The 26396-nt window shown below is 46.7% G+C and overlaps 1 protein-coding gene across 5 annotated transcripts; it reads right to left on the reverse strand.

Annotated features, from left to right (window-relative positions):
- Positions 1 to 1129: 1129 nt before the first annotated feature.
- Positions 1130 to 26292, reverse strand: ift46 (intraflagellar transport 46 homolog (Chlamydomonas)). Of its 5 annotated transcripts, none has more exons than XM_080214838.1 (13): positions 26218 to 26292; positions 21229 to 21343; positions 20777 to 20873; positions 19375 to 19466; positions 18126 to 18253; positions 9255 to 9329; positions 7395 to 7488; positions 6685 to 6813; positions 4971 to 5089; positions 4305 to 4371; positions 4141 to 4201; positions 2705 to 2790; positions 1132 to 1348 (listed from the first exon to the last, which is right to left on the reverse strand). In XM_080214838.1, exons 2-13 carry the CDS (start codon positions 21232 to 21234, stop codon positions 1256 to 1258), a joined length of 1047 nt encoding a protein of 348 aa, XP_080070964.1. In that variant the 5' UTR covers positions 21235 to 21343; positions 26218 to 26292; the 3' UTR covers positions 1132 to 1255. The 5 variants fall into 5 exon arrangements, with proteins under 5 accessions (XP_080070960.1, XP_080070964.1, XP_080070959.1 ...); XM_080214836.1 differs by having other exon boundaries at positions 1134 to 1348; positions 19375 to 19469; XM_080214837.1 differs by having other exon boundaries at positions 1134 to 1348; positions 19375 to 19469; positions 26154 to 26245.
- Positions 26293 to 26396: the final 104 nt, after the last annotated feature.

Here is a 26396-nt window from a genome sequence, read left to right on the forward strand (position 1 = left end):
CATACAATGACGCAGACATATAAGTGTAGGGATTGTAGACTGCAGACATTTGTAATGGGATAATGGGTCCGTGTTTGGCAAATCTTTTTCAATACAGGTACATTTAGCATGATGCATCAGATAACAGCAAGCACGTATGCAACATGCAGAATTTCAAGATTTCTAAGTGGGAGACGTACCTTGGAATTACATGTGAGTCTTGATCAGAGTTGCAAGATTATTGTGAAGAGTGTTAGGACATCTATAATCTATACAGAGTAACTAATCATAGCAAAAGCCTTCCTTTGTATGAAGCCTTAGTCAGGTCTGGTATGAAATACTCGATGCTCCAAAACAAAAACTTTGGGTCTATTCTCTCTCCATAGATGCTGTTAGACTTGCTGAGATTTTCAAGCCTTTTCAGTTTTTGTTTCAGAATCCAGCATCAGCAGTATTTTGCTTTTATCTCCAGGGCTGTACGACGGCACAGCAGTTAGCACTGCTGCCTCACAGTGCCAGGGACCTGGGTTCGATTCCCGGCTTGGGTCACTGTCTGTGCGGAGTCTGCATATTCTTCCTGTGTCTGTGTGGGGTTCCTCCAGGTGCTCCGGTTTCCTTCCATAGTTCAAAAGAAGCGCTGGGTAGGTGTATTGGCCATGCTAAATTCTCTCTCAGTGTACCCAAACATATGCCGGATTGTGACAACTAGGGGACTTCCACGGTAATTTTATTGCAGTGTTAATGCAAGCCTACTTGTGACACTAATAAATAAACTTCCAACTTTAGGAATGATTTGTTTCCCAATCATGGCATTCTCCTGAACCTGGTTTGATTACTTACAAAGGTCAGAAAAGAATTTCCCACATTTTGTTTTCCTAAATGGGCTTTGACTGAACATGTGTGGAGAATGGATTGGAATCAGATCAGATCAGCATAGGACAGGACTGACACAACACATCTTTACTGTCCTTTTGTTTATGTTTGCAAAACAAATATAAAAATTTATCTACTACCTGGGGTAGGTGATATATGAGCACACATTCAAATCTGAAGATGCACCCAAGAGTGTGGCTATTTTTCCTCAAAGGGCTTTGCTATTGATTTGCATAATTGTACTAGATGCAATATATTAATGAGGGCAACCATTGTTCAGAATAATGTTTATTAGGAAAATTATACAATAAATAGAAAAATAAAATCAACTAAAGCTGTGCTTCTAGGATGAAGGGAAGATTCTGAAGATTCAATCAGAGATGCATTTGCTCAGAGCTGTTACTCAGTCAAATGTCACAGTGTCCACTTCTGCATTGTGGGATGGAGGCTCCTCACAACTGCTCACCTTGTTCCCTTCTGCCAGAGCTTTGAAATGCTGCAAACACAAGGTGAGAACTGATGGATGGGAGACCGCAGTGCTCATAATGACAGGTAAACACCAGTCCCTGACCATTTCCCCCTTCAGAGGTGAAGTACTTGTCAGAAAAAGATATAGCTCTGACTCTAAGTGGGTGGGTGTTAATCCTTTTGAGGGACGTAAGTGGAATTAAAGCCACAATCAGATCAACCACAGCTGTATGAATGGAGGAACAGGTTCGAGAGCTGAATGGCCTACTCCTGTTCTGAACTGGTATGTTGGTATTGAGGTTGACATGAGGCCTGTTGAGCAGTGAGCATTATAACTATATAGGAAGGTTGATTTAGAATGTGAACAAACAAGACAGCTGGCAGCAAACCTGCTGAACCAAAGAGCTGTGTTTATTTCCACAACAAATGGGAATGAAGTACACTGAGTGAGAGTCACTGGTTACTAGTCACTGAATACAGATGGCAATTTACCCACACAGGACTTAAGGACAATTTAGAAGAAAAAACTGTCCCAGGCTGATTTCAGCCATTTTGACGTGTACTGTGGTGCAGATGTGGCAATTTGTGCACGACAATCTCTCGCAAATATCAATCAAATAATGACCAGATAATTTGCTTTGTGCTGTCAACTGGAAAATGATATTGAGGGCAATGGGAAGAACTCCCCTGCTCTTCTTCAGAAGAGCGATTGTACAATCTCTTACATATATCTAATGGGACGGTTGGAGCATGTAACACCTCATTTGAAAGAATCAGTACGCAATTCCTCAATACTGACCCTCTGACAGTGCGGCACTCCGTCAGTACTGACCCTCTGACAATGCAGCACTCCCTCAGTACTGACCCTCTAGCCGTGCAGGCTCCCTCAATACTGACTTTCTGACAGTGCGGCATTCCCTCAGTAGTGACCCTCTGACAATGCACCGCTCTCTCATACTGACCGTCCGACAGTGTGGCACTCCCTCAGTACTGATCCTCTGACAGTGTGGCACTCCCTCAGTACTGATCCTCTGACAGTGCGCCGCTCCCTCAGTACTGCTTGTCTGAAGGTGCAGCACTCTCTCAGTACTGACCCTCCAACAGTGCAGCACTCCCTCAATGGGAAATGAACCCCAATTTTTCTCAGGCAAAGTGACAGCCACTGACCCACAGCTGGTACCTTTATTCAAATATCTTCCAGAGCAAATGGGAACCATTGTTGGAAAGAGAGAGAAACAGGAAGAATTGTGGGATCATTTACAAAACTGTCTCCTTTGTAGAAGATCTGCCAGACATGATTACAGCCTGATGGGTGACTCTGGTCTAAGGATATATGGAGACAGTGAGGTCCAATGTTCTCTGACTTTATCCTAGTGACTCTTACCTGTGAGTTTTTGAACTCAGAGTAGAGGGTGAAAAGTACATGCAAGGATTGGATGCGGTCCTTGTACACAGGGATATCCAGGATTGCTGTGAAGCAGGACAAAAAATAATTATTGATTAAAATAATTACTGTTAACAGCTTGGATTGCAGTCACTTAAACGGGATATTTTCACAGCGACTTAGCTAATGAACTCTTGAAGAATCTTTACTTTTAACAAGAGCAAATGCTGGAAGTACTCAGCTCACCTTACGGCATTCTTGGGGAGAGAATCAGAGTTAGTGTTAACTGTTTCTCTCTTGTCACAGACACTGCCAGAGCTGCTGGGTATTTCTAGCACTTTCAGATTTACTTTTAGATTTCTGTCTTTTGCAGTATTTTGCTTTGACTTTTTGATTAGCTGTCATGGTTACATCTGTTGACTGGCTTGTGCAGAGGATAAGAGTGGGGGTCTGGGCCCAGTATAATGGACAGTGCAGGGGCTGCTGTAACAAGTTGGTCAGTGCAGGGGGCTGCTCTAGAGGGCTGGTGAGTGCAGGGGCTGCTGTACAGGGTTGGTCAGTGCAGGGGGCTGTTGTAGCAGGTTGATCAATGCAGGGGCTGCTATAATGGGTTGGTCAGTGCAGGGGGCTCATATAGAGGGTTGGTCAGTGCAGGAGGCTGCTGTAGTGGGCTGGTCAGTGCAGGGGGCTGCTGCAGAGGGTTGGTCAGTGCAGGGGGCTGCTGCAGTGGGCTGGTCAGTGCAGGGGGCTGGTCAGTGCAGGGGGCTGCTGCAGTGGGCTGGTCAGTGCAGGGGGCTGCTGCAGTGGGCTGGTCAGTGCAGGGGGCTGCTGCAGTGGGCTGGTCAGTGCAGGGGGCTCATGTAGAGGGTACTAGTTATTCACACAGAAAATTCCTGATCTCAGCTCAATGCTGATGGTTGGAACAAAGCAGAAATGTATCCCTCTTCTCTCCTTGCTGAGATAATTCCATGGGAGCTGATAATCCTCAATGCTTCCCAAAACTAATTATTCTTTGCAGATAATGTGCAGCAGGCTATTCAACTATGAAGGAAGCAGCACTGCCACACCTAAGACTGAATGGTGTCTACACATCCACGCTTTGGACTGGAAAAAATTAGGTATTGATCAGCATCAGCTCGCCTCTTGATTTGTTCCTCTCCCTGGTCTCAAGCTGCTGAAGCTAATGGAACACCCTGGCCTGTACTGTGCCTGTGGAGATGCCTAAACTCAAAGATGCAGAATGGAATAAATGAAAAACACAGCATCTCAACTCCCCAATCAGGATTATCACCCAAATCTGAGAGTTGTGGAACAGTGTTCTGACACACATACTTGTGGCAGCAGTTCTGTATCTAGACAGGATGTCTGAACTCATCCAGTACGCTCTTAACTTCCTTCCTGCCAGTCCATTTTTTACTGATAACAATTGTACTTACCACAAATCATGTCAATGTATTGGGTCAGGTCACAATTAGCTTCTGCTGTGGGCAGGCTCACCTGGGTTGAAAGAAATTTTTAAATTTAGTCATGGAGGGAAATATTTCACACCTGCAATGCTAACAAAAGTCACAGTTTTCCTGTCCTGCTTAGACTCTCTCACCTTTCCCAGCAGCTCCTCAAACTCTGGAGGCCACTCCTGCATGAGCACTTCGATGTCAGGCATTGGCCTGTGAGGAAGGAAGGAACAACATCAATTTACATCAGCGGAGGGTTAACCCCTCTTCTCTCAGCACCGAGCATTGTTGGGTACAATTCCATCCTTACTATCCATCACTGAAGCCATCACAATGCTTTGTATTCAAGCTGAGCTAGTGAATGTCATCGTTTACTTGGTTAATCGCTGCCCTGTTCTCACTCAACACCATGTGCTTTCCAGCAGAGGTCACTGGACAAAGATTAGGCTCAATTCCCCCTCCCTAACAGAGAGTTTTGAAGCTAATGCTGAAAGCAAAATACACAATGCTGAATATGGGTTAGGGAAAATCCAGTGAGAGATCTTTCCAATTGGTGCATCTCAGTTACTGGCTGGATAAATGCTTCACACAACCAAAGGACATCTTGTAAACTTTCAGAAACAACAAGCAGCACAAAGCAATGGGTTCAGAGGCCATATCCGTGGTACACAACCCAAAAGGTATTCACTGTCACCACAACTGAGGGAGAAAGCAGCACAATGTCAGGCTGTGGTTTGGATCTGGAATACTCCACACAATGAGTGTAGCAGAAGCTACAGGAGGAGATGGGGGAGGAGTCAGACTTCACTCACTTGGTATAGTGGACATTGGCAGGTGGTTTAGAGTGATGGAGTTCACTAATGCTGTCCATCCAGTTATCCAGAGCTTTCGGATTCTTCTCTGCATTCTCCAGGCTTTTCACCTTCAATTGCTGTTGTGAAAGGAGAGTGATAACGTGACCATGAAGGCATTTTAAAGCCACTCACAAGTGTGAAACTGGAACCGTGAATGATAGGAATAATTCCTTAAACCTACATAAAGACACAATTACAGACCTCTGTTTCTTTTCCCTCTTTCTCCAAGTCGCAGAATTGTACCTCAAATTTAAAATTCCTGATCTTGTTTAAAATCCCTCCATAGTCTTACCTCTCTCTTTCTCTGTAACCTCCTCCTATCATAAAATATTCTGAGATATCGGCATTCCTCCAGTTCTGGGCCCTTGTGCTTTTAATTACTTGACCATTGAAGGAAAAATGTGAATATTGCTAAAAAAAAGACATTTTGTCGTGCACTTATTAGAACAATCACATCTATGTCAGAAAAGAGAATGCTGATTGGTTGGCACATGGGTGTTTGATTGGTAGAGGCATTGTCATACAGAATGCACCAGTAAATGGTTAACTACCAAGGATTGTTTGAAAACTTAAACCAGGTGGCTTGACTGTGATTGCTCAAGGCACTGCCCTGGGGAATGAACCAGCGAATGGCTATCATTTACTTTGTTTAACTGAAATAGATGCAATGTGTATACCTATTCCTTCTGGCTGCAAAGAACAGGGCCTGTGTTAAGATATGTAGCTTCCTGTACAAGCAAGTACGCCTCACTGTGAGCCTAACTGATATTATTTAATTGGTTATTAGTGTGATTTTTAGCAGTCTGAGGATTATTTAGCTGTCCGATCGTAGAATCACATCCAATGTTGGACATTGTGTTTTGAGTTTTGCCAGCACAGGCTGGTTGGATACAGTCTGTACCTTGCCCGTTGTGAACAGTGGAAGGGACATGGTGTTTGATACAATCCACCAGTCTTTGGGATGTACGGCCTACATACCTAGCATCACTGGCACTGAAATTCATATACTACATTATTCATTTGGGTTCCATCTGACTACCAAAGTCCACTTGCCAACTAATCAGCACCCTCTTCTCATACAGTATCAAACTGTTGTCCCTCTGACATTGGTATTCTTGTAATTGTCCTGATGAAGCCAGATGAAAAACTTCAACAAATATCTTTTTTCAGCAATACTCAAATTCTATGCTACCAAATTACTATTTAGAGGAAAAAACACATGAAGCTTACATTTTTTTGCATGATGCTCTGAATTCATCCTCTAAATGATTCCTACATATCAACAGGAAGCAGCCATTCAGCCCCCCAGCCTGTTCCACCATTCAATTAGTTTATGGTTCATCTGTATTTTAACTCCAGCTACCCCGTCTTGGTTCTGTAATCATTAATACTCTAATTTTATAAAAACTGATAAATGTCAGGTTTTGAAACTTTAACTGGCCTCTAGAACCAACAGCTTTCTGGGAGATCAAGACTCCCAGTCTTGTAACCAGTGGCTCACCTGATGAAGGGGCAGCACTCCAAAAGCTCATACTACTAAATAAACCTGTTGGACTTTAACCTGGTGTTGTGAGCCTACTTACTGTGCTCGCCCCAGTCCAACTCTGGAAACTCCACATAATGTTACTACAGCAGAGGCTATGTCACCTCTATGAACTGTGTATCCCTTTACCGTGATACTGTGTTGTTTCGAGTTCTCTGTCAGCCATAATGACAGCACAGTTGGATCGGACTGCTTCGCACAAGGTTCATCCAATGGGATCAGGCCCAGGTTGTCAGGTTTTCCATCAGGGCGCGGTACCTGCACGTCACATGGGAAATAACTCAACCAATCAGAGAAATCATAGTAATTAACATTCACAGCACAATTTTTATCAATTTCTGGTGTGCTGAAATCAGTAAACAGTTTAAAACTTTAACAGATACATTGACTGTTGCCCGGCTGGCCCAGGCTCCGCAGGCATGTTTATCAGTCAACTAAGATGTCCAAAATGTGCGAGTTAGGTGTGTTGACCACGCTAAATTGCCCCTGGTGTCCTGGGATGTGTAGGTTAGAGGGATTAGTGGGGTAAATATGTGTAGTTATGGGGATAGGGCCTGGGTGCGATCGCTGTCGGTGCAGAATCGATGGGCCGAATGGCCTCTTCCTGCACTTTAGGGTTTCTATGTTTCTAGGGTTTCTAACTAGTTTATTAATGGCACTCCTGGTCTGATGTGTTAGTGTGACAAGTGGAACAGATAGCATCTCAACAGGAGCAAAAAGAGAAAAAAAAGTTAGAACAGATTGAATGACAAATTAAACCATAAAATTAAGGCTAGGAAAGCAATAATAAAGAAGGGGAAACTATGTATTGTAATGACATTAATATTTAACTTCTGTACCTTCAAAAAGGCATCGATATCACCCACTGAAGGAATAAAGTCAGGAATGAATGGCTTTAGTTTGTGGTCCAACTCGATGGATTGTGGAGTGTATCTGTTACACATAAGGACAAACATAATCAAATACATAACCACTTGTTCAATAGGTACATTTAAAGGGAAGCTTAATGATAAATACAATGAACAGCAGAAAAATCAGGCTATTTTGCCCAATTTATAGAGTCATAGAGCTGTACAGCACAGGAAAAGGCCCTTTGGCCCATCATGTCTGAGCCATGAAAGACAAACAACTTTTAATCCCATTTTCCAGCGCTTGTCCCATCGCCTTGGCATTGCAAGTGATCACCTAAACACTTCTGAATGTTATGAGGGTCTCTGCCTCCATTACTCTTTCAGGCAGCAAGTTTCAGACTCCCACCACTTTCTGGGTGAAAAAATTTTTCCTTACAACCTCTCTAAACTTCCTGCCTCTTCCCTTAAATCTATACCCCCTGGTTATAGATCCCTCCACCAAGGGAAAAAGATTATTCCTGTCTATCTATGCCCCTCGTAATTTTATACATCTCAATCATTCCCTCCCCATCACCCACAGTCTCCTCTGCTCCAAGGAAAACAACCCCAGCCTATCCAGTCTCTCTCTGTAGTTAAATCTCTCCAATTTAGGCAACATCCTGGTAAGTCTCCTCTGTATCCTTTCCAGTGCTATCACATCCCTCCTATTATGTGGATTCTAGAACTGCATAGAATACTCTAGCTGTGGCCTAACCAACATTTTATTCCGTTTGTGCGGTCATTTATACTCCATCAAATTGCCACATTTCACATTCTTCCCTCAGCTTTCAGCAATTTTTTCTATTCCACAGTCTCTCAGGTACCCATTAAGTTTCCAGTATCTAAGCTTTTTGCCACAACCACTGCCTGTGACAGTGAGTTCTACATTCTAACCACTCACTAAAGAAGACGTTTCTCCCATATCCCTATTGGAATTAATATTGATGTACAGCCCTGATTTTTGATTTTCCTGTAGAAAGTTTCTCCACCTCAACCCTGTTCATTCCATTCCTAATCTTTGATCTTGTTTTAAAAGACCCCAGAGCAACCCCTTCCTTTGTAGAAAAATGCCTGCCCTGCCCGCCAATTTGGCAGTCGAGATAAATAATTTAGTGTATTAGCAAAATCACACCCTCTAATGAGTTGAGAGATGCGTAAGTTCCCCCATGTGACGCTCTCACGGATTACCTTCCCCTCTCTATGGTGAAACCTGCCCTCATCACAGCATGAGCCAGGAACAGGCTGTATGGGTGCACAGTGGATTAGGTACATCCTGTACAAGAACAGAGTGAAGTAGGCATTTGTTGTACAGGAACACGGTGAAGTTGGTACATGTTGTATAGGAACACAGATTAGTTTGTGCTGTACAGGTACACAGTAAAATAAGTAAATTCTGTACAGCTACACAGTGAGTTACGTACACGATGTTCAGGATCACAGTGAATTTGGTACATGTTGTACAGGATCACAGTGAATAAGGTATATGCATTACTTATACACAGTGAATTAGGTACATACTTTTCAATTAAAAGTAAGTCAGCCATCTGCTGCTGGCTGCAATTATTAATATGAATCTGCCCTTGTTCTGAACTGAAAAGTCCAGTTTTGCATGAATCTTGGGAGCAATAACTGCATTCACCAGATCTTTCTGCCTGACATCTGTTGGAGAAAAGAGGCTGTTGAAAATTTAAATTTGGGGACACTGTTGCTGAGGGGCTATCACTGGAACACTCTCAAAACAATTGCTGGAATACAAAAGCATCAACAAACACAGGCATCCACAAGAAATAAATTATTGGTGATGGTTACCTTGTGATATACTGGAAGAGCTCCTTTATCTCAGTGGAGGTGGGTAGATGTTCATAATCTGCAGGATCGTATGCACTGAAAAACAGAAAAACAGAAGTTTCTAGAACTTAGCAGCGATTCAGTTTAGAATCATAGGATCCTACTGTACAGAAGGAGGCCATTCAGCCCATCAAGTCTGCACCGAACACAATCCCACCCAGGCCCTAACCCCCATGCATTTACCCATGCTAGTTCTCCTGACACTAAAGAGCAATTTAGCATGTCCAATCCATCTAATCCTCCTTATTCTATCAGTAGTAGCTGAATCCGAATTAACAACTTAGTAGATGGTATCATAATTAAACGCTATCTCAGTGAAACCTCTACACAATAGGGTGACAGGTTGTCAAAAGAACAAAACTTCAAATTCTCAAGGACTAGAGGAATTAAGTATCTTTCTAAAGATCTTATCCAATTACTTTTAACATTAAAAACCTCTGTTTAGTGAAAACAATCCTAGTACATAAGAACATAAGAACATAAGAAATAGGAGCAGGAGTAGGCCATCTGGCCCTTCGAGCCTGCCCCGCCATTCAATAAGATCATGGCTGATCTGTCGTGGCTCAGTTCCACTTTCCCGCCCTCTCCCCATAACCCTTAATCCCCTCTCTTATCAAAAACCCATCAACCCGCTTCTTAAAAATATTTAGCGAGGCAGCCTCCACCACTTCAACGGGCAGAGAATTCCAGAGATTCACCACCCTTTGAGTGAAGAAGTTCCTCCTCAACTCCGTTCTGAACCGCCCCCCCTTTATCTTGAGGCTGTGCCCCCTAGTCCTACTGTCTTTTTTGAGCGGGAAGAGTCTTTCCACCTCTATCCTATCCATCCCATTCATCATCTTATACGTCTCAATGAGATCTCCCCTCATTCTTCTAAACTCTAACGAGTACAAGCCTAGTTTATTCAGCCTCTCCTCATAGCTCAACCCCCTCAACTCCGGTATCAGCCTAGTAAACCTCATGTCTCCTCCTATAATTACAATTCCTTAACCTTGGCATAAATAAAGTGCTTGTTGATTTATATTAGTCTGATCAACTGGGGGTTCAATCCACTTACCGCACCGTATACAGGGGATACACAGCTCTCTGTTTAGTTTCTGCCTTTGTGCAGGCAAAGTACATAGAACATAACAGCACAGTACAGGCTCTTCGGCCCTCGACGTTGTGCTGAGCTTTGTCCTAAACCAAGATCAAGCTATCCCACTCCCTATCATTCTGGTGTGCTCCATGTGCCTATCCAATAACCGCTTGAAAGTTCCTAAAGTGGCTGATTCCACTAAGACAGCAGGCAGTGCATTCAACACCCCAACCACTCTCTGAGTGGCGAACCTAGCTCTGACATCCCTCCTATATCTCCCACTATGAACCTCATAGTTATGCCACCCAATAACAGCTACATTCACCCGAAGAAACAGTCTCTGAACATCCACTCTATCTATCCCCCTCATTATCTTATAAACCTCTATTAAGTCGCCTCTCATCCTCCTCTGGTCTAATGAGAAAAGCCCCAGCTCCCTCAACCTTTCCTCATAAGGCCTACCCTCCAAACCAGGCAGCATCCTGGTAAATCTCCTCTGCACTCTCTCCAATGCTTCCACATCCTCCTCATAGTGAGGTGACCAGAACTGCACACAACATTCCAAATGTGTTCTCGCCAAGGTCCTGTACAGTTGCAGCATAATCCCACAGCTCTTAAATTCAAACCTTCTGTTAATAAATGCTAACACACTATAGGTCTTCTTCACAGCTCTATCCACTTCAGTGGCAACCTTCAGAGATCTGTGGATATGAACCCCAAGATCTCTCTGTTCCTCTACAATCCTCAGAGCCCTGCCGTTGACCCTGTAATCCACATTCAAATTTGTCCTACAAAAATGAAACATATTGGATAAAAAATCTTATCTTGAATTGGTGCCAACAAACCCCAGGTGATTGTTAAAAAGTATAAAAGCTGGCAATAAGCCAGGTATTTCAAACAGGTTAACATCAGCGCTAAATCAGAAAATCTGATCAGAAAATCTCAGAAAACATGTAATCGACATGAAGAACATGGGATAGCCTTTTCTATTTGACATGGTGGCACAGTGGTTAGCACTGCTGCCTCACAGTGCCAGGGACCCAGGTTCAATCCCTGGCTTGGGTCACTGTCTGGCCAGAGTTTGCACATTCTCCCTGTGTCTACGTGGGTTTCCTCCAGGTACTCTCGTTTCCTCCCACAGTCTGAAAGATGTGCTGGTTAGGTGCACTGGTCATGCTAAATTCTCCCTCAGTGTACCTGAACAGACGCCAGAGTTTAACAATGGAAAATAAAGAATTCACAGATGAACTCAACAGGTATTTTGCATAAGTTTTCATGATACAAGTAACATCCCAGAAATAGCTGTAGATCAGGAATTGGAAGCGAGAAACTCAATAAAATTACAATCACCAAGGAAATGGCAAGTAAGATGGTTGACGCATTGATTTTAATTTTTTTCAAAATTCCCTAGATTTGGAGAAGTTTCTATTAGAGTGGAAAATAGCAAATGTAAGACAGAAAGCAGAAAACTATAGCTCAGTTAGCTTAACATCAGTCAGTGGAAAAATGTTACAAGCTATTATTAAAGTCTTATGGCAGGGCACTGATATAAATTCAAGGTATTCAGGCAGAGGTAACATGGTTTAGTGAAAGGGAAACCTTGCTTAACAAATTAATTGGAGTTCATAGAATCCCTACAATGCAGAAAGCGGCCATTTGGTCCATCGAGTCTGCACCAACCACAATCCCACTCAGGCCCTACCACGATATCCCTACATATTTACCTGATAATCCCTCAAATGTACGCATCTCAGGACTCTAAGGGGCAATTTTATCAGCCTAACCTGCACATCTTTGGACTGTGGCAGGAAACCGGAGCATCCAGAGGAAACCCACACAGACACGAGGAGAATGTGCAAACTCCACACAGACAGTGACCCAAGCCAGGAATTGAACCCAGGTCCCTGCAGCTGTGAAGCAGCAGTGCTAACCACTGTACTACTGCGCCACCCATTCTTTGAAGCAATAACATGTTCTGTGGATAAAAGGGATTGGTTGGATGTACTGTTCTTAGATTTTCAGAAGGCATTTGAGAAGGTGCCATTACTGTGGAAAATAAAATTTCATGGTGTAATGGGTAACATATTGGCATGCATAGAAGATTGCCTGGCTAACAGAAAACAGAGAGTAGGCATTAATGGGTTTTTTTCTGGTTGGCATGATGTGGCAAGTGGTTTGCCGCAGGGATCACTCCTGTGGCCTCAACTTAACATAAATTTACATAAATGACTTGCTTGAAGGGACTGAAGGTGTGTTTGCTATATTTGTGGATGGCACAGGTAAGAAGACAAATTGTAAAGTTAACATAAGGAGGCTACAAAAAGATATAGTTAGGTTAAGTATGTGAGCAAAGATCTATCAAATGGAGTATAATGTGGGTATATGTGAAATTGTCCATTTTGACAGTAAGAATAAATAAAATCTAAACAGTGAGAGATTGAGCTCTGAGATGCACAGGGATCCAAGTGTCCCCGTACATGAATCACAAAAGGTTAGTATGCAGGTACAGCAAGTAATTGGGGAAGCTATTGAGCATTACAATTTATTGCAGTATCATAGCACATTGGTTAGCACTGCTGACTCATAGCACCAAGAACCAGCGTTCAATTCCAGCTTTGGGTGACTGTCTGTGTGGAATTTGCACGTTCTCCTTGTGTCTGCTTGAGTTTCCTCTGGGTGCTCCGGTTTCCTCCCATATTCCAAAGATGTGCAGGTTAGGTGGATTGGTCATAGTCAATGTGCAGGGTTAAGGGAATAACTAGGGTGGGGGAGTGAGCCGAGGTAAAGTGCTCCATTGGAGGGTCAGTGCAGACTTGGGCCAAATGATCCCCTTCTGCACTGGAGGGATTCTACTGATTCTATAGAAAAGTCAGGAAATTATGCTTCAATTGTACAGGTCATTGGTAAAACCATATCTGGAGTACTGTGTACACTGTACACCGTTAGTCTCCTGATTTAAGGAAGGATGTAAGCACATTGGAAGCAGTTCAAAGATAACTGGATTGGGTGGGTTGTCTTATGAAGAATGGCTGGACAAGTTAGGCTTTATTCAGAGGAGTTCAGAAAAGTAAGAGGCAACATGATTGAAACACATAAGATCCTCTGAAAGGGTGGATATGAAGAGAATTCTTCCTCAGGTGAGATAATTGTTTAAAAATAAGGGATCACTCGTTTAAGACAGAACTGAGGATTTTTTTTCTTCCACAGGGGAGTGAATCTTCAAAATCCTCTTCCTCAAAACACGGTGGAAGCAGAGTCTTTGAATATTTTTAAGGCAGTGATAGATACTTGATCAGCAAGGGACAGGAAGGTTATCTGGGGTTAGTCAGAATATGGAGTTAAGGCTACAATCAGATCAGCCACAATCTTATTAAATGGCATGGCAGGCTCGAAAGGCCGAGTGGCCTACTTCTGTTCCTAATTCGTATATTTGTGTCTTTGTATCTGCCTGTTCCTCTCCATACCAGGTAGGGCTGAAGTGCAAACAAAACTGGGCAGCCCGTCCCCAAAAATAGTGCAGTAGGGCTACAACCTGACATAACCTACAGATGATGTGGAGATACCCCGGTGGATTGGGGTAAACACAGTAAGAAGTCTCATAACACCAGGTTAAAGTCCAACAAGCTCATTTGGTAGCAAAAGCCACAAGCTTACGGAGCGCTCTCCTTCTGTTCACAAGTTCTGTTCACAAACAGGGCATATAAAGATACAAACTCAATTTACAAGATAATGGTTGGAATGCGAGTGTTTATAGGTAATCAAGTCTTAAAGGTACAGACAATGTGAGTGGAGCGAGGGTTAAACACAGGTTAAAGAGATATGTATTGTCTCCAGACAGGACAGTTAGTGAGACTTTGCAAGCCCAGGCAAGTCATGGGGTTTCAGATAGCGTGACATGAACCCAAACTGCAGGTTGAGGCTGTCCTCGTGTGTGGAACTTGGCTATCAGTCTCTGCTCAGCAACTCTGCGTTACTGTGTGTCGTTAAGGCCGCCTTGGAGAACGTTTACCTGAAGATCTGAGGCCAAATGTCCGTGACTGCTGAAGTGTTCCCCAACAGGAAGAGAACACTTGCCTGGTGATTGTTCAGCGATGTTCATTCATCCGTTGTCGGAGTATCTACATGGTCTCCCCAATGTACCATGCCTTGGGACATCCTTTCCTGCAGCGTATCAGGTAGACAACGTTGACCGAGTTGCAAAAGTATGTACTGTGTACCTGGTGGATGATGTTCTCACGTGAAATGATGGCACGTCATGATCTGGCACATCTTGCATAGGTTGCTGTGACAGGGTTGTGTGATGTCGTGGTCACTGTTTGCCCGAAGGCTGGGTAGTTTGCTGCAGACAATGGTCCATTTGAGGTTGTGCGGTTGTTTGAAAGCAAGAGGTGGGGGTATGGGGATGGTCTTGGCGAGATTTTCGTCTTCATCAATGACATGTTGAAGGCTCCGGAGAAGATGTCGTAACTTCTCCGCTCCAGAGAAGTAGTGGACAACGAAGGGTACTCTGTCCATCGTGTCCCGCGTTTGCCTTCTGAGGAGGTTGTTGCGGTTTTTCGCTGTGGCGTGTCGGAACTGTCGACTGATGAGTCGAACACCATATCCTGTTCTTATGAGGGCATCTTTCAGCGTCTGGAGGTGTCTGTTGCGGAGAGGAGGATCACAACAGACACCTCCAGATGCTGAAAGATACCCTCAAAAGAACAGGATACGGCGCTTGACTCATGGATCAACAGTTCCGATGCGCCATAGTGAAAAGCCGCACCAACTTCAGAAGACAAACACAGGACATGGTGGACAGACTACCGTTCGTTGTCCAGTACCTCCCTGGAGCGGAGAAGTTACAACATCTTCTTCGGAGCCTTCGACATGAAGGTGAAAATCTCGCCAAGGCCATCCCCACATCCCCATTTCTTGCCTTCAAACAACCGTACAACCTCAAACGGACCAAACTACCCAGCAGCAAAACTGTCTGCATCAAACTACCCAGCCTTCAGAAGAACATTGACAACAACACCACACAACCCTGCCACAGCAACCTCTGCAAAACGTGCCGTATCATCGACACGGATGCCATCATCTCACGTGAAGTACATGGTACATACTCTTGCAACTCAGCCAATGTTGTCTACCTGATATGCTGCAGGAAAGAATGTCCCGAGGCATGGTACATTGGGGAAACCATGCAGACACTATAACAACGGATGAATGAACACCGCTCAACAATCACCAAACAAGAGTGTTCTCTTCCTGTTGGGGAACACTTCAGCAGTTACGGGCTTTTGGCCTCTGATTACGGGTAAGCATTCTCCAAGGCAGCTTTCATGACACACAACAACGCAGAGTCACTGAACAGAGATTGATAGCCATGTTCCGCAACGAGAACGGCCTCAACTAGGATCTCGGGTTCATGTCACACTATCTGTAACTCCCACGACTTGCCTGGACTTGAAAATCTCACTAACTGTCCTGTCTGGAGACAATACACATCTCTTTAACCAATGCTAAACGCTCTCTCCACTCACACTGTCTGTATCTTTAAGACTTGATAACCTGTAAAGGCTTGCTTTCCACCCATTATTTTGTAAATTGAGTTTGCGTCTGCCTGACAAAGGGGCAGCCAGCACTCCAAAAGTAAGTGCCTTTTGCTACCAAATAAATCTGTTGCACTTTAACCTGGTGTTGTGAGACTTCTTACTGTGTTTACCCCAGTCTAACTATGGAATCTCCACATCAGTCTGTGAAACACCACAGTCCTCTGTCACAAAGGACTGTAACATACTCCATGTCAAATCCCCATTGGTAAAGGAGAGCATGCTCCCATACAGGTCCCCCTACTGGAGGTTCCTCGCCAGCTCTAGTCAATAGGGCAGGATGCCAGTTTGTTCAGACAGCTGGCAAGGGTGAGGAAGTGAAGGGTGCTCAGCAGCACCTGTACAGGAAACACCTCCATGCAGATCAAAAAGGCACACAGGGAATTTCTGTGAGATGGATCAACATGTGAGGCTGGGGTTCCTGAGGGAGAGTGTGGGATGTGCACCTTTTAAATACACAAAAAACAAAATAAATAAATTAACAATGAACACAGTGGCAGCCTGTTAAAGAGGCATTTTAACAAAGGAAAATCTTTAAAGTAAACTTATCTAATTACATGAAACTGTCATTCCCAGGGCTGATGTGCTGCAGCCCCTGTGGTGTCCACCAGGCATGGAAGGCCTTAAGCCTACCATTGGATACCGCGTACTATTTCTCCAGGGACAACTGGGCACAACATAGCACAGAATAGGGTCAATCGACCATGTCTAATAATCCCCTGCATGACCCAACGTGGTCTGGGTGTCCATGAACCATCTTAACCTATGATTGTATGGGGCTAAACTCCCAATATTAAAGGGACAACCCCCACAGACAGCCTTCTTCCTAGAGCCTCTGCCACCTCCAGATTGCAGGATGGAACATCACAGCGTGCCCAGACAGTTGTGAGGAAGTGAAGGTTGTATAGCAACAGTATGGAAAGGAAGACCCTCCACGCAAATCAAATTAGCATGGAGGGAATTTCCACGGGATGGGTCAAATTGTGGTGCTCGGTTCCTGAGAGAGCATTTGGGATCCGCACTGATAAGCAGGAGCACAAGTTAATCCCCAGATAATTCCCATCACCTGAACACAATTACTCAATTATTATACAATTAACAGTCAGTAAGTGCTGAACTGCACAAAATAGTTGATGTGTTTAATATCTTTTAACTAGCTTCTTTGTAATTGATGCTGAAAGTAGTGACAAATGCTCAGTATCATTTACTGGACATAAGTAACTGGCTGTGATAAGCTTGGATCAAATACTTCAACTCTCTGTCTCCTCAGACTCTTAACGTTCTGCAGTTTCAGGCATTCTTGGCCCTCTCAAGAGGTGCTGAGCCTTATAACATTGACACTCTTTACCTGAACCCACAGCATAAATAGAGATGCTAATGCCCTTTTAAAGTTACAACTATTTATGACATCCATAGACTCCAACTGTTTTAAAGTGTAACTGATCACAACCTCTCCCACACCAATTCCACCCCACCTTCACTACCCCCGCCCACCCCACCATCCCCGGCTTTACGCCCATGCTCTCTGTCCCACACTGGTTCCATCTTCGAATGACACACCCATATCTTCAAATCTTCTCATCGCTGCACATTTCCCACATTCTCCAAAGCTGAATGTTCTTTTATTTGTTCAGGGAATGTTGGCGTCACCAACTTGGCCGGTATTCATTGCCCAACCCTAACTGCCCTTGAGAAGGTGCCATCTTGATGTGCTGCAGTCTACGTGATGTTGCTACAGCGACAGTGCTGTTGGGGAGGAAAAATATCCCCCCTCTCTCATCCAGATATTTGTAGTAAAGCTTTCAGTCCCCTTGGCCCCAATCTTTGGGACCTCTGCCTTTACTGCTCTATCCCTAGCTCCTCCTCTAAACACCTTCTGACAATCCATCTTTTTCACCGAGTCTTTACTTCTTTTCCCAAACCTTTCCAATATCTCAGCATGCATTCCTCATAATATTTCTCCGAAAAGTATCTTGAGACATTCCACCTGTTAAGTGCAAAACATTGTTGTTTCATGTCCATCTGAGATCAATAGAGACCAGGAATTTTATCTGAATGTCCTGTTCCTTATAACTCAATAATGAACCATGTTTACCCTGATTCAACAATCGGGGAGAGCTGGCTGGCTTTCATTTCTGCTCACATTTTGCTCCAACTCACCCTTCTGGTGGCGCTCCATGCTCCTCATCATCATCATCAGATTCCGTATCATCTGAATCTTCATCATCCTCTTCATCCTCATTCTCCACAAACCCCTGCTGCATGGCCTTTGACCCTTTCTTCTTCTCCTGTTAAACAAATACAAAGATTTTGAAGAAGAAATAATTGATTGTGTCTGTTCCACATCGCTGAACTTCACTGTACTTCCTCAGTGAGGCAAACTCCGGCTGATTTTCCCTTTCCGAGAGGCACTGACTCACTCTAGGAATTCTGTAAGATTGCCCAACTCTGGTACCTTGGTGAATGGTTAGAGTGACATCCTGAGAGTTACAGCCATAAGATCATTAGACATAGGAGCAGAATTAGGCTACTCGGCCCATTGAGTCTTTCCAGTGGTGATGTTTCTATATTTCTGTTGCCCGTATTCTTCTATGTGGTGGAGGTCACAGGTTCTGTAGGCACTATCTAAAGAACCTTGGTGATATCCTGTAGTGCATCGTCTGGAAAGCACTTCACATGGTACACACAGCCGCTACTGTGTGTCAGTGGTGGAGGGAGTGAATGGTTGTGAATGGGCTACCAATGACATGGCTACTTTGTCCTTCTGGAGTATTGTTGTAGCTGCACTTTTCAAGGTAAGTGGAGATCACTGCATCACATTTCTGACTTGTGTCTTGTAGAAGGTGAACAGGCTTTAGGAAGTCAGAACTGAGTTGATCACCACAGAATTCCCAGACTCTGACCTGCTCTTGCAGCACAGTATTCATATGGCTAATCCAGTTCAGGGGAAAGATGATGGGCAGACGGAGTGTGTTCCTACAATAATGTTCGAACACAATTTCCAGCATAAATTACATGTTCTTCTTTATCACTCCACTGCACACTTCTTCCTATACTCCACGGCGTTTTAAAATTGAGCTATCATCTTATCGCTATTTGCAGATTGATCTTGGCTTCTCTTCTATTGTTCCCAACATTGTTGCTGTCCTAAGTTCTAATTTCAGCCATTCGACCAGACTTGCCTGGGTTAAAAACATGCATGCACTCAAGTCTAAGCCAGTAGTGTTAAATATATGAAAGGGTGTGTGTGTGTCCTTGTTTTTTTAATCAGATTTGAGTGCAAGTGCAGTGTGTGCACTGATTTAACTGCAGCCTGGGTGACATTATCCTTGTGTTGCATTGGTGTATTGCTGCAGGTAGGTGTGTATGCAGAGCTGACGTGAGTAATCCTGATGAATAGATATATTACCTCAGTGGATGTTATTTTACTGTTCTCCTCCTCATACTCATCACTGCTGTTATCTGCCATGAGCCTGGTCTGAGAGCGGGCTGATCTCGGATCTACTACAAGCAAACAAAACGAAATTTCAGGTCTTGATGCAAACTTACAATGGCTATAATCATGCAGCAGACTGTGCCTGTACATTACAGGAGTAAATAGTGCATTTTATTTGCACTGTGGTTCTGATAAAGAGATCTCAAGATTGATATTAAACAGGATTACCTTAAGTTAGAAGTGATAGATTTCACAATGCCAAGTACACACCCATTTGCCACTCCACATTAGTAACTTACTGTCAAGTATAACCTGAACACAACCAAGTGTCAGTGATACAAAACCAGTTCAGACTTCTTCACAGATCTCAGCAGTAAACACCAATGAAGCACAGTCACACTTTTCCTGCTAACATGTTTAATGAATGGGCAGTATGTCCAAATAAAACTTTCAAAGAGCTACAGATCTTATAAAGGGTTGAGAGTTATACTGATGGAGGCTGACCTAATTTTCCAGCTCAAACTCTCTCAATGCATTGAGACTGTGAAACAAAGTGAAATACTGCATATTAGTTTATTGACAGACAGAGCTTAATTCTCACTGGCATGGGTCCAACATTCCAGCGTAACAGGACTGGGTATAAAATACCTGAAGGTCTAAGCAGCTTGGCATTGCTGAGTGCCAAGCACAAACCCCAGCTCAGCTCACGCTGTTATATTCTGGAACAGAACACGATATTCTGGTGCTTCATTGAGTAACACGAAATAGGTTCAATATGTGCTGTGTTAGAAGGTGTCCACTTGGGAATAGTAAGGGAAGCTAAAGTTGAAGTTGGAATTCTAGATATAGGAGAATATCCACAATAGTTCCCATTCTGGGTCATGAACCTGTTTAAAACAATTGTGTGTGCAGGGGATTGAGTGAGAAAGGAATTTGGCTCCTATGTTACCTCCCACTGTGAGTAACAGCTTTCTCAAATAACAACAGATACTTGGGTAATAACCTGGAGAGCACCAAATGTCCCAGGAACTGTACCTCCTTCAAGAGTCATTGCCTTTGCAAGGCATAGGGCAAACATTGCAGATTATATCAAGGGATAACTGCAAGTGGTTTCAGTCAACAGGTACTTTGTTTGTTCAGTTGGAAATAAACTACAACATTATAGACAGAATAAATTACTGTCAGCAATGAATTTTGCTGATATCTGCACTTATGACTGTTTCTGATGACTTCCCTGATAAAGCTCTGGCATTTGTCACATTATGTTGCGGTCTTTTAGGTCATGTGTTACTTTTCATGAAATATGCCAGTCTGCAATCTCCAGTATGTAAACACTCTCTACTTGTACCACATGCTTCCTTCAACTGGAACTTACCAGGCTGTCTTGGAGACGGAGTGTAGATACTAGCTACCTCTTCAGAATCATTCACATCCAGACTTTCGTCATACGGTTGATTAGTAACAAGCTTTGTCTGAAAACAAATTGAAAGCTTCTTTTAATTTAAATAACTGGTTTTAAACAGTGAAGCAAGTCAGATTTTTGTGATGTACTTTATTAAACAAACATCTCTGGGCTAAAGAACAGGGATGATACATATTGGTATGGGTAACATCCCTGATCATCATCCGGTATGTCTTACTGGGCAGAGTCTGGAGACATTTGCTGAGGATGTCATTGGACTCAACTGTGATGCCTTTCACAGTTGAATATTCAGCTGACAATCGCAGGCTAAGTTTACGCATGAAGCATAGCCACTTGGGCGAGGTCATGTGTAGGCCAGAACTGAGTCAGAGTTCGAGATTTGAAAGGAGGAAGTAGAGAGTTACCAGCATGAGTCCAGCAGGAGATTTACCACATACAGGTTCCGCTCACATGCAAACAGCCTGGATATCAGCAAACCCAGCAGTCATGGTACATCACTGGAAAGGATTTACATTCAGTCTGTTATAAAAAGAAAATGATTTACAGACTGCCTTAGTACATTTGTCAGAAATGTCCCACAGCCCAAAATCAAAAGTGGATCACTCTGACATCCTGTCACTGACAGGTAAGCAAGCACATAACCCGCCTTGCATACAGCAAGATTCCATAGTTACCACTGAGATAAATGAACAGTGAAAGCATTTTGGTGTTGCTTGTTGAGCGAGAATCCTGATCAAATCACCAGGGAAATGGTCACATAGAATCATGGAGGTTTACAGCATGGAAACAAGCCCTTTGGCCCAACTTGTCCATGCCGCCCTTTTTTGTAAAGCCCCTAAGCTAATCCCAATTGCCCACACTTGGCCCACATCCCTCTATATCCATCGTACCCATATAACTATCTAAATGCTTTTTAAAAAACAAAATTGTACCCGCCTCTACTACGATCTCTGGCAGCTCGTTCCAGACACTCACCACCCTCTGTGTGAAAAAATTGCCCCTCTAGACACTTTTGTATCTCTCCCCTCTCACCTTAAACCTGTGCCCTCTAGTTTTAGACTCCCCTACCTTTGGGAAAAGATATTGACTATCTAGCTTATCTGTGCCCCTCATTATTTTGTCGACCTCTAAAAGATCACCCCTCAGCCTCCTATGCTCCAGACAAAAGAAATCTCAGTCTATTTAGTCTCTCCTCAATCCATCAAGTCGCAGTAGCATCCTAGTAAATCTCTTCTGCACTTTTTCTAGTTTAATAATATCCTTTCTATAATAGGGTGACCAGAATTGCACACAGTATTCCAAATGTAGCCTTACCAATGTCTTGTACAACTTCAACAAGACATCCCAACTCCTGTATTCATTGTTCTGACTGATGAAACCAAGAATGCCAAATGAATTCTTCACCACTCTGTCCACCTGTGACTCCACTTTCAAGGAGGTATGAACATGTACCCCTTGATCACTCTGTTCTGTCACTCTCCCCTATGCCCTCCTGCCCTGGTTCAATCTACCAAAATGCATCACATCGCATTTGTCTAAATTAAACTCGATTTCCCATGGTCCCACAGGTGCCAAAGGAAGTAATGCCATTTACCTCATTCCTCTGCTCTTTCCACACACCATATTAAAATTTAAAAAAAAATATTTAGCCATTTCCTTTGTAAAATCTATGATATATTCCAGCACTTTTTTTGGGACAGCTTTCTGGATAACAACAATTCTCCTAACCGCTTGCTGTTAGAGGGTCAGTGCTAAGAGAACGCTGCACTGTGGGGTGGCCAGAGCTGAAGGGCAAGTCACTATCAGAGGGTCAGTGCTGAGGCTGCGCCGCACTGTCGGAGGGTCAGTGCTGAGGGAGCGCCGCACTGTCGGAGGGTCAGTGATGAGGGAGCGCTGCACTGTCGGAGGGTCAGTGCTGAGGGAGTGCTGCACTGTCGGAGGGTCAGTGCTGAGGGAGCGCCGCACTGTCGGAGGGTCAGTGCTGAGGGAGCGCCGCACTGTCGGAGGGTCAGTGCTGAGGGAGCGCCGCACTGTCGGAGGGTCAGTGCTGAGGGAGCGCCGCACTGTCGGAGGGTCAGTGCTGAGGGAGCACCGCACTGTCGGAGGGTCAGTGCTGAGGGAGTGCCGCACTGTCGGAGGGTCAGTGCTGAGGGAGTGCTGCACTGTCGGAGGGTCAGTGCTGAGGGAGCGCCACGCTGCCGGAGCGTCGGTGCTGAGGGAGCGCCGCACTGCCAGAGGGTCAGCGCTGAGGGAGTGCCGCATTGTCAGAGGGTCAGCGCTGAGGGAGTGCCGCGCTGCCAGAGCGTCGGTGCTGAGGGAGCGCCGCACTGCCAGAGGGTCAGTGCTGAGGGAGCGCCGCATTGTCAGAGGGTCAGCGCTGAGGGAGTGCCGCGCTGCCAGAGCGTCGGTGCTGAGGGAGCGCTGCGCTGTCAAGAAGGTCAGTGCTGAGGGAGCGCCGCGCTGTCAAGAAGGTCAGTGCTGAGGGAGCGCCGCACTGTCAGAGGGTCAGTGCTGAGGGAGCGCCGCACTGTGAGAGGGTCAGTGCTGAGGGAGCGCCGCACTGTCAGAGGGTCAGTGCTGAGGGAGCGCCGCACTGTGAGAGGGTCAGTGCTGAGGGAGTGCCGCACTGTCAGAGGGTCAGTTCTGAGGGAGCGCTGCACTGTCAGAGGGTCAGTGCTGAGGGAGTGCCGCACTGCCGGAGCGTCGGTGCTGAGGGAGCGCCGCACTGCCGGAACGTTGGTGCTGAGGGAGTGCCGCACTGCCGGAGGGTCAGTGCTGAGGGAGCGCCGCGCTGCCAGAGCGTCGGTGCTGAGGGAGCGCCACGCTGTCAGAGGGTCAGTGCTGAGGGAGCGCGACACTGTCAGAACGTCGGTGCTGAGGGAGCGCCGCACTGTCGGAGGGTCGGCGCTGAGGGAGCACCGCGATGTCGGAGGGTCGGTGCTGAGGGAGCGCCGCGCTGTGGGGGGGTCGGCGCTGAGGGAACGCCGCGCTGTCGGAGGGTCGGCGCTGAGGGAGCGCAGCGCTGTCGGAGGGTCGGCGCTGAGGGAGCGCCGCGCTGTCGGAGGGTCGGCGCTGAGGGAGCGCCGCGCTGTCGGAGGGTCAGTGCTGAGGGAGCGCCGCGCTGTCGGAGGGTCGGCGCTGAGGGAGCGCCGCGCTGTCGGAGGGTCGGCGCTGAGGGAGCGCCGCGCTGTCGGAGGGTCAGTGCTGAGGGAGCGCCGCGCTGTCAAGAAGGTCAGTGCTGAGGGAGCGCCGCACTGTCAGAACGTCGGTGCTGAGGGAGCGCCGCACTGCTGGAACGTTGGTGCTGAGGGAGTGCCGCACTGCCGGAGGGTCAGTGCTGAGGGAGCGCCGCACTGCCGGAGCGTCGGTGCTGAGGGAGCGCCACACTGCCAGAGCGTCGGTGCTGAGGGAGCGCCGCACTGTCAGAACGTCGGTGCTGAGGGAGCGCCGCGCTGTCGGAGGGTCGGCGCTGAGGGAGTGCCGCACTGTCAGAGGGTCAGTGCTGAGGGAGTGCCGCACTGTCAGAGGGTCAGTGCTGAGGGAGCGCCGCACTGTCAGAGGGTCAGTGCTGAGGGAGCGCCGCACTGTCAGAGGGTCAGTGCTGAGGGAGTGCCGCACTGTCAGAGGGTCAGTGCTGAGGGAGCGCCGCACTGTCAGAGGGTCAGTGCTGAGGGAGCGCCGCACTGTCAGAGGGTCAGTGCTGAGGGAGCGCCGCACTGTCAGAGGGTCAGTGCTGAGGGAGTGCCGCACTGTCAGATGGTCAGTGCTGAGGGAGTGCCGCACTGTCAGAGGGTCAGTGATGAGGGAGCGCCGCACTGTGAGAGGGTCAGTGCTGAGGGAGTGCCGCACTGTCAGAGGGTCAGTGCTGAGGGAGTGCCGCACTGTCAGAGGGTCAGTGCTGAGGGAGCGCCGCACTGTCAGAGGGTCAGTGCTGAGGGAGTGCCGCACTGTCAGAGGGTCAGTGCTGAGGGAGCGCTGCACTGTCAGAGAGTCAGTGCTGAGGGAGTGCTGCACTGTCAGAGGGTCAGTGCTGAGGGAGTGCCGCACTGTCAGAGGGTCAGTGCTGAGGGAGTGCCGCACTGTCAGAGGGTCAGTGCTGAGGGAGCGCCACACTGCCAGAGCGTCGGTGCTGAGGGAGCGCCGCACTGTCAGAACGTCGGTGCTGAGGGAGCGCCGCGCTGTCGGAGGGTCGGCGCTGAGGGAGTGCCGCACTGTCAGAGGGTCAGTGCTGAGGGAGTGCCGCACTGTCAGAGGGTCAGTGCTGAGGGAGCGCCGCACTGTCAGAGGGTCAGTGCTGAGGGAGCGCCGCACTGTCAGAGGGTCAGTGCTGAGGGAGTGCCGCACTGTCAGAGGGTCAGTGCTGAGGGAGCGCCGCACTGTCAGAGGGTCAGTGCTGAGGGAGCGCCGCACTGTCAGAGGGTCAGTGCTGAGGGAGCGCCGCACTGTCAGAGGGTCAGTGCTGAGGGAGTGCCGCACTGTCAGATGGTCAGTGCTGAGGGAGTGCCGCACTGTCAGAGGGTCAGTGATGAGGGAGCGCCGCACTGTGAGAGGGTCAGTGCTGAGGGAGTGCCGCACTGTCAGAGGGTCAGTGCTGAGGGAGTGCCGCACTGTCAGAGGGTCAGTGCTGAGGGAGCGCCGCACTGTCAGAGGGTCAGTGCTGAGGGAGTGCCGCACTGTCAGAGGGTCAGTGCTGAGGGAGCGCTGCACTGTCAGAGAGTCAGTGCTGAGGGAGTGCTGCACTGTCAGAGGGTCAGTGCTGAGGGAGTGCCGCACTGTCAGATGGTCAGTGCTGAGGGAGTGCCGCACTGTCAGAGGGTCAGTGCTGAGGGAGCGCCGCACTGTCAGAGGGTCAGTGCTGAGGGAGTGCCGCACTGTCAGAGGGTCAGTGCTGAGGGAGTGCTGCACTGTCAGAGGGTCAGTGCTGAGGGAGTGCCGCACTGTCAGAGGGTCAGTGCTGAGGGAGCGCTGCACTGTCACAGAGTCAGTGCTGAGGGAGTGCTGCACTGTCAGAGGGTCAGTGCTGAGGGAGTGCCGCACTGTCAGAGGGTCAGTGCTGAGGGAGTGCTGCACTGTCAGAGGGTCAGTGCTGAGGGAGTGCTGTACTGTGTTTTGAAGGCAGAAATTTCTGTCAAGTTCCTGGAGTTGGATATTAAACACCATTATTTGCAGTGTGTCCTGACCACACTGGCGGTTTCCAGTTGCCGCGTGTCTCAGCTGCAGGCCCATTGAGCCCGGCCTCCTGACCAACATCCTTCTCTCAACCAACACCACAAAGCGGCCGTTCATTTCGTCGCCAGCAGTGGGATCTTCCTATGCACCGCGGGGTTACCTGGTGGCCTCTCCTCATTCCCCTCCCGCCCGCTGTTGGCCTCAGGCCGCGTTGCTATGGTTACCTTCGCTCCCTCACAGCCCAACTCCGCCATCAGGCCGGCCGAGCTGCGCATGCGCGGGACCCGCCTCCAGGCGTCCCTTTGCATCGACAAGTGGAAGAATCGCCAAGAGGAGACCTCAGCTCCTCCTCCCAGTTCGGTCCTCCCGCTGCCCCACCACTTACAGGGCATTATGGTATCTG

The sequence above is a fragment of the Carcharhinus amblyrhynchos genome, chromosome 29 (assembly GCF_965287045.1).
Source record: "Carcharhinus amblyrhynchos chromosome 29, sCarAmb.v2.hapA, whole genome shotgun sequence".
Taxonomy (NCBI): domain Eukaryota; kingdom Metazoa; phylum Chordata; class Chondrichthyes; order Carcharhiniformes; family Carcharhinidae; genus Carcharhinus; species Carcharhinus amblyrhynchos.

Excerpts from the sequence above, each read along its gene's own strand:
- ift46 (XM_080214833.1), bottom strand. The coding sequence starts at position 26,268 with ATGCGCAGCTCGGCCGGCCTGATGGCGGAGTTGGGCTGTGAGGGAGCG. Across the intron at positions 4,202-4,304 it reads TTGAGGAGCTGCTGGGAAAG|GTGAGCCTGCCCACAGCAGA; the intron begins GTGAGAGAGTCT and ends CTTTCAACCCAG. Across the intron at positions 1,349-2,704 it reads CTGAGTTCAAAAACTCACAG|CATTTCAAAGCTCTGGCAGA; the intron begins GTAAGAGTCACT and ends TTGTGTTTGCAG.